This window comes from Centroberyx affinis, unplaced genomic scaffold (genome assembly GCF_046629955.1).
Source record: "Centroberyx affinis isolate AG114_WGS23_722 - 3 ecotype Tasmania unplaced genomic scaffold, CSIRO-AGI_Caff_v1 ptg000233l_1, whole genome shotgun sequence".
Taxonomy (NCBI): domain Eukaryota; kingdom Metazoa; phylum Chordata; class Actinopteri; order Beryciformes; family Berycidae; genus Centroberyx; species Centroberyx affinis.
Genome location: NW_027278918.1, coordinates 50,545 through 68,581, shown reverse-complemented (window position 1 = coordinate 68,581; position 18,037 = coordinate 50,545). Strand labels below are relative to the sequence as shown.

Genomic DNA, 18,037 nt, shown 5'->3' with positions numbered 1-18,037 from the left:
AATGTACATACAGTACTAAAATTCATCAGGATATCGTAATAAAGTCACATGACTTATTTCCATTGCAGTCCTGAGGTCTAGGCTAGGAGGCAGGCAGGAAAAGGGAGTGACATGTATATGCTACTAATATCCCATATATACACTAAAACACCTAATAAAAACATCAATATTATACAATCATGAAAATAATAAAAAACCACACAAGTTCAGAAACCAGTCCAAACTTAGAACTGTCCTAGAAAAGATGTTTCACTATACTAACTTACTCAGCATCCATTTTTTCAGTTGTTTTTTTAACATGTAACATTATTTATCCAACAGATGGATGGACAGATAGAGGTCTCGCTCAAGACTTCAAATCTGGATTCTGTGGTATCTGGATCAGAAACACTCGATAAATCTGATCCTAGATTGCAAACAAAGGGGATTAGGGAATCTGCATTCTGATCCAGATTAAACGTTCTGAAAACTGGGCCCAGAGGTAAACGGAACAATTTCAGAGAAAGGGGGTTTTCGAGTGTCGACTGGCCAGCGTTTTGCTCTCCGTCTGCACCTTTCGTCGAAGCTGAGGTTGCGGTCGGTGAACTGCTCCAGCAGGGTCCTCTCGATGACGCGGTTGGGCGCCTTGTTCTGGAAGAAGTAGACCAGGGCATGCTGGAGGCGCGCGTCCTCCTGGGGCGTGACCTTCTCCTGGGAGAGCTCGTGTAGGCGAGAGTACTCCTCGTGGAAAGCCTGCGGGAGGATATTGTTGAGTGAGACCCAACCAGAGACAGTGTTATATATAGAGACAGTGCCAGGAGCTGAGCGGAGGGAGGAGTCCGCTCTGCCAGCTGGTCCTGGGGCTCACTGCACCGTCCCAGGACAGACCTCAGTTAATTCGGGCCAACCAAATTATGGATAAACAAAAAAGAAAGGTATCAATCATATTGGAAAAAAGTAACAAAATCTCAAAGTAAATTAGAAACATATTCGGCCCTAAACAGACAATACACATTGGCAGATTACCTGACCAGTGTGTCTGATCCTAAACTGAGGAAAACCTCGACCAGATACAGACTCAGTGAACACAGCCGTAGAAACTGGCCGACACCGGCAGACCTGGCAACCCAGAGAGGACAGACAGGCAGACCTGGCAACCCAGAGAGGACAGACAGGCAGACCTGGCAACCCAGAGAGGATAGACAGGCAGACCTGGCAACCCAGAGAGGAGCGGCTGTGTTCACTCTGCTCAGGCAGAGGTGGAGACAGAGCTGCACTTCCTTCTGAACTGCACCAGGTATGAAAATGTGAGAGAGAAATATTTCTCCAAACTCCAAAATATGTGTAATTTTGAAAAACTTCCTCCTGACAAAAAACTCCATTATATCCTTGGAGAAAAACGTGAGTGTGCCACACTAGCTGCTGTTTATATAACATGCTGTGAAAGGAGAACTGACCTAAATATTTTCCATTTTTTCCTTTTGTGTGATTGAATAATTGCAACTTTCTATTGTTCAATTATCTTTGTTGTTATTATTGCTACTTTTTCTTGATTATCACTGTTTTGCTTTGGCAACAGATAATGTTGTATTTAATGCCAATAAAGCTCATTTGAATTGAATTGAATTGACAGTGCACTCTTATCAGTTTTGAATGGGAAAATCCATAAAGACAGCAGCTCTGATAAAGTAGCATCAGCGAAAGAGGCCAATCAACACATCGTTGTGTGCATATCATAAAGAAAATCCGCCAATCATATTGTCAGGTTTACGCAACAGCAGAACTATGTTATTAGTTACTATGTAACTCACCCAAGTTGGGGGCAACATCAACCGTCTCTGCCAGCAACCGTTTTATTAATACAATTGAAGTAATTTAAGAACATGATATTCTCAGATATATAACTGTCAGCTCCCTACTGTGGACTGCATGCATGACATGACTGTTGACAGGTAATAAAATGACAACATGTATGCATGAGACTGCTGTAGACCAGGTTTATCTTGAAATTCATAATCTCACTGTTTGGTGAAGCAGTGGATGGAGCTGTGCACAAGCATCAGTAAGTGGAAAAAAGACGTGTCCTTTGAAACAAATTTGAACACTCCATGTTGTTAACAATTCATCAGTTTCCTAAATATGTAATGCAAATGACTGTATATATTTCAGGACTTTCGGGACGACTCTCCATGTGCTGAGACTGTAGGGTTTTCATTAGGTTCTTGTTGAACTGCCGTTATAGATCAACTGATTCTGCTGCTGCCACTAGTTTCACTGCAGTTTCATTGGAAGACTGCTCTTTCCATTTCTCATTCCTCTACAATTCAAATTGCTTGTGGGAAGCATTTGGCTAGCTAGCAGAACATTCATTTTGAATCCCTGGTTTTCTGGTAAGTCGTTTTACAACATTAGATTGTTTAACTTTGGTTTTGCATATTGTTTATTGGACTTTTTCAATGTGATCCTTTGCTGAGGATGTAATGTTAGCATAGGCATTTCTAGCTGTATGTTTGCAGGAATGTCAGTTAAGTTGTGGTAGTGAGTTATTAGTGGTGATTTTCCTTTTTTTCTCTTTCTGGCAAGCATTTAACTAGCGCTAAGCTTGTTTTCATTTCTTTCAACCTCAGACTGACTGTCAGCCCTCAGATTGGCAGCAAGAGGCAGCTAAACATGAGTCTTGCATATACTTACAATGCTTGTAAACACCGAGGTAAAACAGACTTGCATTATATATTCATGACAGATTATGAAAGTTGAAAAAAAAAAAATCTTGTCAAAAATTCATATAGCCAAATAAATTCAGGATTTTGGCTTCAGGCATCAATGTCATGTGTCAGGAGAGCACATGCAGAGTTTTTCTGTTGCTGCATCTACAGCTGGATGATTTTGCTTTTTGCTATTTGGAAAACATGACAGGGAATTTGGAATATCTGTCTATATTTGTAGTAAAATGGCGGGGATTACTGGGAACTATGAGTCAAAAGACAACGTTGCAATGATCTGCTTTTAACGATTTACTGGAATACATTTGAAATAGTTTGGAAAAATTCTGGTCCCTGTCTTTTTCAGAAAGACATTTTGTAAATCTGTAGTCACTCTACAGAAAATGCAGTATTTGCTGGGGTACTGATGGGTTTGCAAAACATCTTGCAGTTGAGAGGCTAACATGTATCCAGTAGATCTTGCAAAACCTTTTTTATCTTCTGTGTTTATGTCTTTGTGATTCAAATGAATATATAGACAAGGATAAACATTTCAAGAATGTGTGTATAGAGAATGAGTTGCTGTAAAGAGGTGAACGTTTAAAGCAGTGATTCTCAACCTTTTTCATATCAAGGACCCTAATTTTGCACACATTAGAGCCACATACCCCCATTTGATGAGATTCTGTCTCTCAGACCCAAATCTGAGAATATTTGTATTGTTAGATATGATTTTGTCCAGAATTCCATGACTATCTGTATTGTAGGTAGAGAGATAACAGAGAAACTATGATCAAAACAGTCATTCTTCTACATTCTCTAACTGCGTTAACTTCTTGTGAATTAAATAATGGTGAAGTTTAATAATTCATCAATTTGCTGGGGACCCCCTGGAATGCCCTCAAAGACCCCTGGTTGTCCCCGGACCCCACGTTGAGAACCACTGGTTTAAAGGATGCAGAAGTCGCTGGACACTGTATCGCTCTGTGGCAACATGAGGCTTTAGTTTATGACTGTTGGATGGCTCTATTTCGTCCCGGAGTGAAACAACCTGAATATTTTATCATATTCTCAGGCTCCCTCCCTCAGCGTACCTTGATGAGGCCGGCCTCGGGGCCTTCCTTGTCGAAGGTTTGCCTGGCCTTGGCTATGGCCAGGATGATGCCCTGCATAGCTGGAGTCAGCATCATCTGGACAAGCCGCACAGCATCGGGGGAGAGAAACAAGAAATGAAGTCAGATAACAGATAATCACAGCCAAACACGCTGTTCTAGCAGTGGGAATGGACTAACAAATATCAGGGGGATTGTTTGCACACTGACCAGCAAGGGTTTTTTTTAAAAATATCTAGGGATGAGACAATATGCTTATCTCACAATGCGATTCGATATGCGATATGGGCTTCACGATTCAATATGACCACGATACGATGTAATAAATAAAAATAAAGATTTCGATATATCGACCCTTCCCTATGCGCTACCATACCAGAATCAGATCCTGTTGAGTACCAGACCAGTGATTCTCAACCTTTTTCATATCAAGGACCCCTAACTTAGTCCACAATAGAGCCACATACCCCCATTTGGTGAGATTTTGTCTCTTGAACCCAACTCTGAGAATATTTATAATGTCAGATATGATTTTGTCCAGAATTCCATGACTATCTGTATTGTAGGTAGAGAGATAACAGAGAAACTATGATCAAAACAGTCATTCCTCTACATTCTCTAATTGTGTTAACTTCTTGTAAATGGAAAAAATGGTAAAATTAACAATTCATTAATTTACTGGGGACCCCCTGGAACCCCCTCAAGGACCCCTGGTGGTCCCCGGACCCCACGTTGAGAACCACTGTACCAGAGAACCAAGAAATATCTCTCTAATTGTATGCTTATACCAACATGGTGACAATTTGAGATTTAAAGCTACACTATCGGCCTAAATCACAAAGTGGGACTGCAACAGCCAATGTGGCTTCAGTGTAATAAGTATTAACTTGAATGAAAAACGCATGATGAAATCCACTTGCCTCTTCGTTGTATCCGTCAGCGTCGGCCCTCACCATGATCCGGCCCACGTTGGGGATCTCCACCTCCGAAACCTCGTTCTCGGCCTGGCGCTGTCTGACCGCGGCCTCCTCCCCCTCCTGCTGCTGCTGCTCCCCGTCCTCCCGGTCCGGCTCGAGCTCCGGAGGGTCCCCGGTGGCCTCCGGGCCGGCCTCGGGTCCGGTGCCGAGGGCGGCCGCCTCCGGGTCGCCCTCCTCGTGCGGGTCGGACGGAGCCTGGTTACTGATCTCTGCTTCAGGCCCGGGAGACTGAGAGAGAGAGAAGGGTCCACAACAAGATATACATCATTTTTATATACATATACCTAAATCTATACGTCTGTACATATTATCAACATCTGTAAAGTGAAGTGAATATATCTGGAAAGTGTATAGTTCTACTCATCTAGTCACTTCTGTACATAAAGTATGTATGGCCTCCTATAGAACTGTTATGTTAATATGAATAGCATCCTGTATTAGGCCTGTGCCAATATGAAAATTTCATAGTACGATTATCTTGATCAAAATTATCTCCATATACGATGTTATCCCGATAATTATTAAAAAGGTGAAAAATTTTAAAACAGTGCTGTAATATGCTTCACTTACATAAAAACTAATTTATCCTTTCAATCATAAGATATGACTTTTTTTCTTAAAAATTATAAAATGCTGGTTTAGCTTATATAAATTGGAATTATAGTTTTAAACAACTCAAATAAAAATCCAAATAACAGCATCTAAAATAAAGTCAAATGAGTGTCAAAGTGCTGCTGACATTACATTTTTTTTTAGCGGCTGCTTTATGGGGAAAATTATGATGATGAAAAACTATGATGAATCTATGATGACAGACAAGAGTCACGGTTATTGCGGTGGTCACAATAATAAAAATTAGTGGCGGTGTCGTAACCGTTATTGTTTTTAACCGCGATATCTAGTAATATCGCTTATTGTCCCATCCCTATCCTGTATATATGCTGCAATATTTCATACAGTGTCTTTCTCATGCTCCTCTCATTGTTACGTATTTCATATATATATACTTTTTAAAAATGTTGTATTATTCTTTATCTTTTTCAAATTGCACCAATCTCACATTATCTGTCTGTGTCAGTAACACTGGAATGCTTTTTTGCACATTTTCACTCATATATTTGTACGTAATATTTATGACTGTTTACGACGGGAATTATATGCTTATATAACGTTATAAAGTTTTACCTAATCAAATGTAATCTCATCTAAATGAGACATATTCTGATATTAATTACTGCTGGTGTGAAACTCATTATGGATTTGGTTATTGGCTTTTTCAAGACTTTAACACACAAAACAGCAACGTTGGAGGACGGAATGGATATTTTTGAAACACTGGGTCATGAAGAGCAGGTAAGATCTTTTTCACAAAATGGACGTTTTGAAAGAAGCCCTTCAGTTGTTGATTAAAGAGGAACAGCAGTTAGGGATTCACTTTACTAATGCAGTATTGACCCCGATTTCATAATGATTACAGTGTTTTTGCACATTTTAAAGTCGAAAATACCTATTCTGATCTGAACCGTGGGAGGCAACAAACACATTGGCCACTAGAGGGCATATGGAGAGTATTCATAAGGCAGCAGCACTCTCAGAAGAACAGCATGATACATAGGCAATACAATAGTCATTCTGTGGTGTGGTACAGTGGAAATAAAGGTCAATGAGATGTATGGGCTACTGTCTACTTAGTGACTGATGTGAGGAAATGGGTAAATCATTGGTTTTCAATCTTGGTCCTCGGGACCCAGAGTCCTGCTGGTTTCCATTCTATTCAAATACTTTGCACCTGGGATTCAAAGTGAATGCAATTATCTGCCATTAACTAGCCGGTAGGAGAGCAAACCAGTTGAAAACCACTATCATGCAAATATATTTGACACCCCTGAGTTACAGACACAAAGGAGATCTCAAACACGCTCATGTCACAGACTCCCAAATAGACCCACATGGACCCCCGTATGATCCGGTTTATTCCAGAGACCCATATGCGAAGATTTAGTTGTTGATTTAGTGTTGAACTGTAGAGGGAAATATTGTACTTTCTACTCCACTACATTTATTTGACAGCTTTAGTTACTTTTCAGATGGAGATTTGACACAATGGATAATATGACAAGCTTTTAAAATACAACACATTGTTAAAGATGAAACCAGTGGTTTCCAACCTTTTTGGCTTTTGACGTCTTCCAAAAAGCAGTGTGTAGTCGGGTCACATTTCAGATGTCTATGAGTTGTTAACAGCTCCACCAAATAGTGATTTTTCCCTCTAAACCTCACATGGTTTCATTTCAATAAATGTTCAAATGATCCAATATTTCAGCAAAAATCAAAAATTAGAGAAAAAGTCCAAAAACTGAAAACAGATTTGTGTATCAGAACTTTGTTTTTTCTTCTTTCCTCTCCCATTAATCATCTCATGACCCCTCAGATTTATCTGGTGACCCTTTGGAGGGGCCCGACCCCTTGGTTGGGAACCACTGGACTAAACTAGCTGACTGTATATAAAGTAGTTCAAACTAGCTCCACCTCCAGCAGCTACAACAGTAACATGCTGCTTACACACTGATACTTCAGTATTAATAATCTAATGATGTCATATATAATAAAATATCAGTCAGAGGGACCAAACCACTACTTTTACTTTAATACTTTAACTACATTTTGCTGCTAATACTTATGTACTTTTACTTCAGTAGGATTTTTCATGCAGGACTTTTACTTGTAATGGAGTATTTTTACATTGCTGTATTGGTACTTTTACTTCAGTAAAGGATCAGAGTACTTCTTCCACCACTGCTTATACATTTCTTCACTGGGATGATTTCTAGTGAATTAAATTATCGTGAAATTAAATCATTCCTCATTATGCTGGCGACTCCCTGGAACCCCTCAAGGACCCACTGTGAGAATTACTGCTATTACTAAAACAAAGAAAAGTATGCCTTAATAGGCTGACTTCTGTTGTTTTACAGTCATAGTTTACTTGAGTGCATCATTACATGTATTGGATGGGGCTGTTTTTCACTGTGCATGCTTGGCTGGCCGCCCAGTCCAACTGCTCAACTTGCTGCTCCCGGGTGTGTTTTGGTTACAAGATGTGACAGCAGTGGATTGCGTAAGTGTGTTAATGATGATTTGATGGTCATCTGATTCAACCAGAATATACAAACAAGAAGTTGGATAAGCATCAGCGAAGTCGGTTAGGGTGCTTTTCTGACACGAGAGCCCATGAAAAGATACTAACATTTTATCAAACATGGGGTATTATTCTCAAACTAACATACATTGTCCATTTTTCCTCAGTTTTGATAATCTGTCATCAACGCTCTCAGTCATTCATAGTCTATTTCATGTGGACCCTCCCAGGACTTTCTGGGTGCCATTACCAGACTCTCTCTAGCTCATAGATACAGTATGGGGAATGAAAACATGTTCTATTTTAAGTGTCTCACCGGACACCTGACATTAACCCGACAGCAACAACCCCCACCCCCCATGGTGGAAAAATGAGTGATGGAGTGTCTGGAATTCAAAATGGACACGGCTGGAAATATACTTGGGTAAACTGGGAGGAACGTTCAGGTAGATCTGACAAATCGGGAATAATAACAAAATGTTATAGGAGAAGAAGAATGGAATTCAGCGAGCAAGGGCCGTATTGAGGCATGCACTTTATATACAGAGTGCACACATTCATAAGGAAACCAATCATTTCTTTCTTGACAGGCGTGGTGCTTCCATGGCAACAAAGCCTCTGTCAACAAGTGACAGAGGGTCAAGTAGGGTTTGACTGATTTTCGAAGGCCAATACTGATACCGATATCGTGGGACTGAAGCTGCCGATAGCTGATATTACTTATTATTACTTATTTGACCAATTTCACCCCAAAACATCCCAAAAATAAAGATATTCAGTGTTGCCGAAGGAATTGTATTCTTGTCAGGGTAGAAAAGCCTCTGAAACACTATTCAGACCATCGTGGGACACTGTATCTATATCTAAAATAAAGTATATTCATGCATACATATGTGGAGCCCAATCAAAATGTCTTACTAGAATCAGTTAAAGGCCTTTCCATAGAGCAGTGGTTCTCAACCTTTTTCATATCAAGGACCCTCATTTAGTCCAGATTAGGGCCACAGACCCCCATTTGATGAGATTTTGTCTCTCGGACCCAAATCTGAGAATATTTTTTATTGTCAGATATGATCTTGTATAGAATTCCATGACTATCTGTATTGTAGGTAGAGAGATAACAGTGAAACTATGATCAAAATAGTCATTCTTCTACATTCTCTAACTGTGTTATCTTCTTGTAAATTAAATAATGGTGAAGTTTAATAATTCATCAATTTGCTGGGGACCCCCTGGAACCCCCTCAAGGACCCCTGGTGGTCACCGGACCCCATGTTGAGAACCACTGATTTAGACCATCGTGCGACACTGTATCTAAGGATATTCATGCATACTTATGTGGAGCCCAATCAAATTGTCTTGCTAGAATCAGTTAAAGTTAAGGCCTTTCCATAGAGAACCAGTGTAGTATTGATCAATTCTACAATAACATTATCAATCAAAAGGCATCATATCCATCATATTAGAGGTGGACCACACTGAGTGGCTGATATTCAATTTTTAATGGTCATTATCAACGCAATACATCAGCAAACCAATACATTGGTCTATACCTAGTTTAAAGAGCATGACAGAGATATTACCTATAAGCCCAGGCCTTATCGGTAATCAGATATGTTCCCACTTGAACATTTAAGGCTTATTATAATATTGACATTTTTACCTACTATCATAAATATCCGATGATCAACCAAATCAGTTAGTGTTAAAGAGTAACTAAACCCCAAACCCAAATCTGTGTAAAGCCTGATATCTAATGGTAAACAGCATGCTACTGACATTGCCATCTGCTATTGGCTGATCTTTGGGGCAACGTGATGTCACCTTCTATAGAGTATAACAGGTGGTGACATCAGATTTGGGTTTGGGGTTTAGTTACTCTTTGTTAGTCAGCCATTGACCTTTATAGTTATTGTGCTCAACACCATGTGGCATCAAGCCTGTCTCTCCATCACTATGCTAAACGGTGAAATGGGAGCCTTGACCCAGATGTACGTATGATATTTTCGTGGCCTAGAATTTCTGACCCATATTCTATGGAGAGGGCATGTGTGGGGAAGGGGGGGGGGGTGTTATGGGCTCGCCCACCTGACTATGCAGCCCCTCCTCAGCAGCTGAAGGGGAGTTGTGGCTGGGGCCCGGGGTGTCGATGACGACCTCGCTGCTGTCGTCTGGCGGGCAGCCGGGGCTCGGCGGCGGCTGTGAGGTTAACCCTGACTCTTCTGGGGTCAACAGAAAGAGAGAAAGGCTGTGGGTGAGCAAGTACTTCTACAGTCAAACGCAGTGCTGGGTAGGACGGAAATAGGAATTAGCGCATGCTTCACAGACGGAGGTCGATTGAGGCTAGTCCTAAGCCCCCCTTTTCATTGAAGGAAAATTCTTGAAACATCTAGTCAGAGGAGAAAAGGAAAAGAGGTCAGATGTTCTCCAATCTCGGAACCCATCATCTATTGGTCTGACGATGATTAGACTCTGGGGGCGACGGCCAATATTTCGGGGGTTTCCGGTGGAATCAGACCGATAGACGATGGGTTCAGAGATTGGATGTTCTCTGAATCTGACCTCAGATTCCGATGAGGAACCGGCAAAGTGAGGGGCCGAGAGAAATGACAACTGAGAGAACACCATGTTTTGTTTTTGTCTGTCTCTGGTTGAGTGATTGGTCAAATTTCAAAGGTGAAATGATTCACAAAATGCTCGGACAAAAGCTAGTGGAAGCAATGACCCTTAAAGCTGCGCTAGGCAATTATGTTAGCAACCCCAAGGAGCAGCATGAGGTAGCAGGTTGAATTCTGAGGACTTCAACACCAAGAAATGATGTAGGGGTGACACTAGAAAACTAAATGTCATCTCCTTAATATCTAGTGGGGGTGGAGGTATAGCAAACGGTGAGTCAAGCTTTCTCTGGACGGAGTGCTCAGTCACTGCTGTTTAGGAGACACTTTTGGAGTTTTGATGCACCACTTCCTGTGTGCAGAGAAGATCTCCAGCCAGTCACCATACTTGACACCAAAATCATATGAATTTGGGCAAATGGAGAGACTACAGCATCTCAATTAGTGGGGATGGGATGCTCTTCTCTGTTGCAGCCCCAATTCGTGATTTAGGCTGATAAGACGAATGTAGTTTTACATAAAAATCTTGCCTAGAGCAGCTTAAAGGTTGCCTGGGTCCCGAGTTGACTGATTCTGGTCTGGCATCGTGACATGAAACAGCGGTTTCTCGGTTGAAAAATGATCGGTCCAATGAGCGCCGGGGGGGACTAACGATTAGCCAATCAGCGCCACGGGCGGGACTAACGCCGATGTCAAGCTGTGCACCGGAACCAAGGAGGAGTAATAACAACAATGGCGACCTCTGTAGACAAGATAGACGCTGCTATCGAGGCTGTTCTAAATCGAAAGTACCAATTACTGAAATCCGAAATACTTTGTTTTTACTTCGCTCCATGATCAAGATTCTCTCTACTTTCTGAACCGTCTCTGGTGTTGTCATGGCTACGCATCGGTGTCGACTTAAAATGACGTTAGATTCAGGTGGATATGTTGGTCACTAGTGGTTGGTTCCCCCACAGAAATCGGTTAGAGTGGAGGCAATGTCAGACTGAAGATGGAAATGGAGTGTAACGAGTTGACAATTCTGTCTGATATCAGGCAAGCTTAAAGGCCTATGGGACTCTCCTCCATCCTCCTTCCCAAATCACCGCCACAGACCTTCAGGCTTCTCTGTGGGATCCGGCCCCAGCTCCTCCCCTGGTTGTGGTTCTGGTTGTGGTTCTGGTTGCTTTTCTGGTTGGGGCTCTGGAGCAGATCCCTCATCCGGCTCTTCGGTGGAGGAGGGTGCTGACTGGGCGGCCGGCTCGACCGGAGTTTGCTGCGTACCGGCGGGACCGGCGTCTGGGGATTCCGTCACGGCCGTGGCTTCGGCTGAGGCCGGCTCGCCTTGCGGGGGCGCCGTCTGACAAAACTGCTCCTCCCATTCGCTGAGCTCCTGCTGGAACCAGCGGTTGTCCTCGTGGACGTAGCGCCGGAGGATGGGTGGCAAGGAGTCCATGCCGTGCAGGACCTGGCCTGTCTCATCATCTGTGTCTTCTAGGAGGGGAGGGGAGGGGAGGGGAGATATTGTCAGTTAATAGACTTACATAATAGAGTCTCATATATTTGGACCTCAGGTATTCAAAGTGGCCATTGACATGAGAAGTGACAGTGGATAAATACACCAAAAGTAACATCACAGTGAATTTTAATACTGTTCTTGGCAATTTACATTAATTATACAAATTGGTATTTTTTAATATGTTAATTATGGGTGTACACAGTACTATGCACACTGACTGTTCAAGGGTAGGTCTTGCTAAAATAAAAAACATGCAATTTTCAGAACCCATCATAACTCAAAATAACAGTACATTGTGCTGCAGCGTTTGTATTCCAGTTATTGTATTTTTCCCCACATATTGTCCTTTCTCATACTCCTCTCACTGTTATATATTGCATAAATATTGATATGTATGCAATATTTTCACATTGTCTTTTGTCTCAGTACGTTCTGCTGCCACTGATACTGCTGCTAATATTTTACATCCTGTTAATGCTGGAATCCAGACTTTTGTGCACATTTCCATTCATTCATACATCATACAGTGACTATTAAAGTTTCATCACATCATCACAGTGCTAATGGAGCAAGGTTATTATAGTTTTGCATTTTTCATTAGTTTTTATTCTTATTTCGTTTTGACTTTTTGTTTTCAATTTCAGTTTAGTTATAATTAGTTTTTAAAGCGAGTTTGCTAGTTTAGTTTAGTTTTTATTTTTTGAAAATGCTTAGTTTTAGTTTAGTTTTTATTAGTTTCAGTGTTAGTTTTAGTCTTTTTTTGTAATATGGGGTATTTGTCAGGGGCAAGATTCAAAAAGGTAAAAAAAAATAAAAAAAAACAATTTGGAAGATAGATTTCATATCCACCCAAAATACTAGGCTTATGTATGAAATAAATTGCCAAAGACGAAAATTAAAGACATTTTCTCTATAATTTTAGTTTATTTCAGTTAGTTTTGTAAACACACAATGCAGTTTCAGTTAGTTATCGTTTTTTTGTAAAGCCTCGTTTTTATTTTTATTTCAGTTAACGAAGATGTTTTTTCACACCTAGTTTTCGTTATTTCGTTAGTTTTCGTTAACGATAATAACCTTGTAATGGAGTCTAATCAAGGAGGTGGAGCACATGGGTCTACCTGCGATTTTCTCTATAATTTTTGTTTATTTCAGTTAGTTTTGTAAACACACAATACAGTTTCAGTTAGTTATCGTTTTTTTGTAAAGCCTCATTTTTATTTTTATTTCAGTTAACAAAGATGTTTTTTCACACCTAGTTTTCGTTATTTCGTTAGTTTTCGTTAGTTTTCGTTAGTTTTCGTTAACGATAATAACCTTGCAATGGAGTCTAAATCAAGGAGGTGGAACACACGGGTCCTACCTGCGATGAGGTGGGGCAGCCGGTCGTCGATGTACATCAGGCAGTAGGCGCTGGCGTTGGTCATGCCGCCGTACGAGTCGCGCTCCAGCTCCTCCCACGACGACTCGGTGACCGTGATGTCGTTGTACTTCATCCAGCGCTGGTTGGCGTGGTCGTAGATGTAGGCCCAGTAGTGGCCCGCCGACGCCTGGCCCTCGTGGACGAGCACCGCGTGGAGCCTGTAGGGTGCCTGTCCAACAACAGCATGGGAGAAGGCGGTCGATGGCATGGGTGGGAGAAATAGCCACTGTAAAAAATACTCACGCTGCTAAATGCTGTGATACGACACAATAGACAGCTGCTTGCAATTGTGGTAATGGTCATTTTAAAGGAATAGTTCACCCAAAAATGAAAATTCTGTCATCATCTACTCACCCTCATGCCAAATGAAACACAGGTGAAATTTGTTAGTCCATATAACACACAGGGAGGTTGCCAGCACAACTTGGTAGCAGCCTTCTCCAAAACAACTGAAGTCAATGGGGACCAGTTCTTTAGAGTTCCAAAACAAAAACAGCCAAACAATCACACTGAATAGAAAGACCTATACACCATTATTTGTTGCAAATCAATCAGCTGTAGTTCAGATTTGCACTAAATGATGGTGTAAATATACTGTAGGTCTTTTTGGAACTCTGAAGAACTGGTCCCCACTGACTTCAGTTGTTTTGGAGAAGGCTGCTATGGAGTTGTGCTGGCAACCTCCCTGTGTGTTATATGGACAAACTTCACCTGTGTTTCAACTGGCATGAGGGTGAGGAGATGATGACAGAATTTTCATTTTTGGGTGAACTATTCCTTTAATGCTTACATAACCTGCTCTATTCTCATTTGTATACTGTTCTTTGCTGTGTCCTACTACTATTTGCTGCTGCAACGACCTAATTTCCCCATGGAGATCAATAAAGGTTCACCTAATCTCTTCTGATGTATTTTCTACAGTTTGACATGTTAAGACATGAGAATGACTTTCTGTTTGCCAGGTTAGGTCAGTGTGAGGCTTACCTGACAGAGGCTGTTATCCGTGTACATGCCCTCCAGCACCTGGCTGACCCTGTCGATGCTGGCCTTTAGCTCTGACACACAGAGACACACACGCACACACACACACACACACACACACAGAAAAACACACAGACATCAATACAGTGCACCTGCGGCTGAGTGGAACACATCTGCCACCTTTTTCTCTCTTCCCCTTACAGGATTCCTTTGACGTAGTTTTCATTTGCTTTTCATTTCCAAATAATGGAAAAGAGTTTCCCCTCAGTCAGAGGAAGAAGTCAGAGGAATATGACTCAACTTGAGAATTCACATATACGTATTATGGTCTGTTGGACAGTCAGGTCACGATACCCATTCTCCCAAACAGATTCAAGGTAAAACAGTGTTCCGATTTTATTTTATTTTTTACAACAGAGAGGGGACAATAGGGACAAAATACAGACATTATTTATGGCATTCGGAATTGGCCCCTGAACCTGAACCTCACAATCTTAATGAATCTGTACCTGAGTGTATAATGACAGTTGCATTAAAAACAACGGTATCGTGTATGGCATTAGTGTTTGCATTGGCATACCGTTTATGTTGTTCTCTACCTCGTTCCTCCACCGCTGTAGGCAGGTCTTGACGAAGTGCAGCTCTTCGTCTGTGATGCTGTGGGGCGCCGGGTGGGGGGGGCAGTCCATGGGAGGTCTGCACTGGGTAAAGGGTTTGTAGATGGGGGTCCTCTGGCAACTGGAGACCGGGCCCTCTGATGGACTTGTGTCTCCGGGTTTGGCCTCACTGGGAGGGGCAATGCAAGGATTAAAGATAGATTGAAAGGCTGCCCATTCAATTCTGTGAGGAAATTCTACATATGTGCTCTCCCAGGGTCCTATGTTCCCAGGGTCCTATGTTCCCTGGGTCCTACGTTCCCAGGGTCCTATGTTTAACCCTAACCCTAACCCTAGAACTGGGGAACATAGGACCCTTTGTCATGTTCCCATTATGTGCCATATAAATCTGGGGAACATAGGACCCTGGGAACATAGGACCCTTTGTCATGTTCCCATTATGTGCCATATAAATCTGGGGAACATAGGACCCTGGGAACATAGGACCCTTTGTCATGTTCCCATTATGTGCCATATAAATCTGGGGAACATAGGGCCCTGGGAATATAGGAATGACTCCGTTTCAGACTGCCAGCTCTTCTTTTTAGATCAAAGGGAATGAAGAGCAGAATAGTGCGACTCTTCCTAAAAAAAGACACCAGATGCTGGGCTTTTTTTTTTTTTCCAAACGGTGGCTTTCCATCAACCTTGCAGTAACTTTAATGTAATAGAGTTTCTGGCAGTTTGAAAAAAAAGAGGAATGGCGCAAACACTGCTTTATGCAACATCTTGTCCTCTGTGGTCTTCACCTGTTGTCGTCAGATATGTGTTCGGCGAGGGGCGGGCCTGTAGGGGTTGGTGAGGATGCACCTGGTCTCAGGTCCTCCGCTGGGGAAACACTCGTGGGCTTGGTAGTGGCGAACTCCAACACGAACTGCAGCATGTCAGCCAGCGGATACTTGGTAGGTCCTGAGCCGTAGTTTTTATAACTGCGAATAAAGACGGTGCAGAATTAGTACACAGAATTCGTGCCCACATAGTGTTTAAATTCACCCCCTCTGGATCAAATCCCGCCAAAAACCTTCTGTCCTGTTTGAACGTACGAACCATTCACTGAACAAACCATTCAGGACTAAACAAACTGTCCAGGAGTGGAGGCAGTGCCACGTTTTGGTCAAAAGACACAGTGATTTCTTCATTCAGTTAAGGTTGGGGTTAAGGTTAGGGTTAGCAGCTCACTTAATTAACCAATTCTTTATATTGGTCAGTGAGTGTTTAGTAAGTAGTGGGGTAGCCCAAATTGCTGTTGCCCACAAAACTTTACATTTTACATTTACAGTTGGCAAAAATAATCGAAATGCATCATACATCAAAAAAGTGATCTGAAAGTAAGATTTCATGAAGTGACACATTGAGAGATATTCCACAATGGAGAGTGCCGTGTCCTCTAAGACAGATCCTGTTCACAGCATTACTTAAAGGTGCGCCCGTCACACTGGTCTTCAGCGGGTAACTTACCACTCAAGTTTCTGTTGAAGGACTGCAAGTTGCTCCTTCAATCTTTTCACTTCTCCTCTCCTCTCATGGGTCTGTTCTATGTTTTTGTGAAGGTATCTGTACACAGCAAATGGGTATTTCCGCAAATTGATCAGTAGATTTGTTTAAAAAAATGATTACAATTTGTGAAAAAATGTAAATGCATACTGTAAATGTGTAAATACTCTTTGTATTTTATCTTGAGAATACAAATAACTGCAAAGGTCATTACTACCATCAAGTCCAGTCTTAGCCATCCTTTTCTACATCTATAGTGCATTGAGCATTGGGAAAGTGACTGTCAAAATGAAATCTGTTACAAAGTATTGATTACCTGCTTAAAACTGTAATTTCCCCAGCTCAGTGCAGGAATCTGATTCTATTCTGTTACTTTAGGCTTGATTCACATGATCTAAAATCTATACATTAGTATTAGAATTTACAGACTATTGTTTGCAAATGCATTTTTAAAATGATTAATATTTTCAAATACGTCAAATGATGATTTTGCCTATAATCTCATAAAATCCTCCTTTCTCTTCAAAACATTTCTGTACTCCGATTACTGTATTGTTTCAGGAATTGCAACAGACATCACTTTTATGTAATCTGATTCCTCTAATGTGCTGGAGATGCCTATTGTACAGTAGAACTGAATGGATTTACTCTCAGCAAAAACATTGCATGTCTATGATGGCTTCATCTGCATGATGCTCACCTGTCCATATAAATGATCTGTGGGAACTCTAATTTCTTGTGTATCTTCTCAGGGCGTCCGAGCTGGGTGTTGAACTCAAATCTGGACAATTCAAAGGTCAGGACTGGTGGTAACTTTGAGAACCATCTCTGCAATCAAGAGAAAATACACACTTTCTTAGCACCGAGTATCAATTTATACAAACATTTTAGCAAAAAAACTAGGTGTTTTGCTCACCTCGCGGGCAGATGTAATGGTTTGATCTGAATGTAGGGACTCAATCTCCTTCTCCACCATGGCGCCTTCCAGACATTCATCCAGGTTGTTGAAACCGTTGACTTGCAGCGGGTACTGGCCAAACTGCTCAATATTGGACAATGTCTTACCTAAACAAAGTCAAATGTGATTTGAGTGAATAGACTACATATAGATTGTGGCACTGGCACCATTACAAAAAAAACTCTTTGCATACCCTCGCTTCTTCTCTCTGTCACAAAGGTACCATAGAAAAGCTGGACCATGGGGTTTTTTTGTTTGTCTTCTGCGTTTCTGAAAGTGAAACATTATAATAATGCAAGTCATGGTTAATTTAGCTATCAGAGACTCTGCGAACAACAATGGTTGAAAACCACAGTGTGCGGGCCACTTTAACATCTAACTTACTTTCCATTGGCGGCCAGCTGAAAGGCATCCTCTAGCCAGTCAAGCAATTTGTGGGTAAACTCACTGACATCCTAAGAATGAAGAGGTGAGAAATGAATTGCTTGGACAAGGTTACCTGA

At 41.5% G+C, this 18,037-nt stretch overlaps 1 protein-coding gene across 1 annotated transcript in view; it reads right to left on the bottom strand.

Annotated features, from left to right (window-relative positions):
• usp28 (ubiquitin specific peptidase 28) overlaps positions 1 to 18,037 on the bottom strand; it is a 38,389-nt gene that overhangs the window by 5,444 nt on the left and 14,908 nt on the right. The window contains exons 9-22 of the mRNA XM_071542893.1: positions 17,919 to 17,989; positions 17,728 to 17,804; positions 17,493 to 17,641; positions 17,277 to 17,404; positions 16,541 to 16,636; positions 15,832 to 16,011; positions 15,007 to 15,212; positions 14,430 to 14,500; positions 13,386 to 13,614; positions 11,623 to 12,000; positions 9,998 to 10,131; positions 4,714 to 4,998; positions 3,776 to 3,871; positions 554 to 732 (exon numbers count right to left, since the gene is read on the bottom strand). Coding sequence (XP_071398994.1) covers positions 554 to 732; positions 3,776 to 3,871; positions 4,714 to 4,998; positions 9,998 to 10,131; positions 11,623 to 12,000; positions 13,386 to 13,614; positions 14,430 to 14,500; positions 15,007 to 15,212; positions 15,832 to 16,011; positions 16,541 to 16,636; positions 17,277 to 17,404; positions 17,493 to 17,641; positions 17,728 to 17,804; positions 17,919 to 17,989 — 2,279 coding nt within the window. The remainder of the gene's footprint in view (positions 1 to 553; positions 733 to 3,775; positions 3,872 to 4,713; positions 4,999 to 9,997; positions 10,132 to 11,622; positions 12,001 to 13,385; positions 13,615 to 14,429; positions 14,501 to 15,006; positions 15,213 to 15,831; positions 16,012 to 16,540; positions 16,637 to 17,276; positions 17,405 to 17,492; positions 17,642 to 17,727; positions 17,805 to 17,918; positions 17,990 to 18,037) is intronic.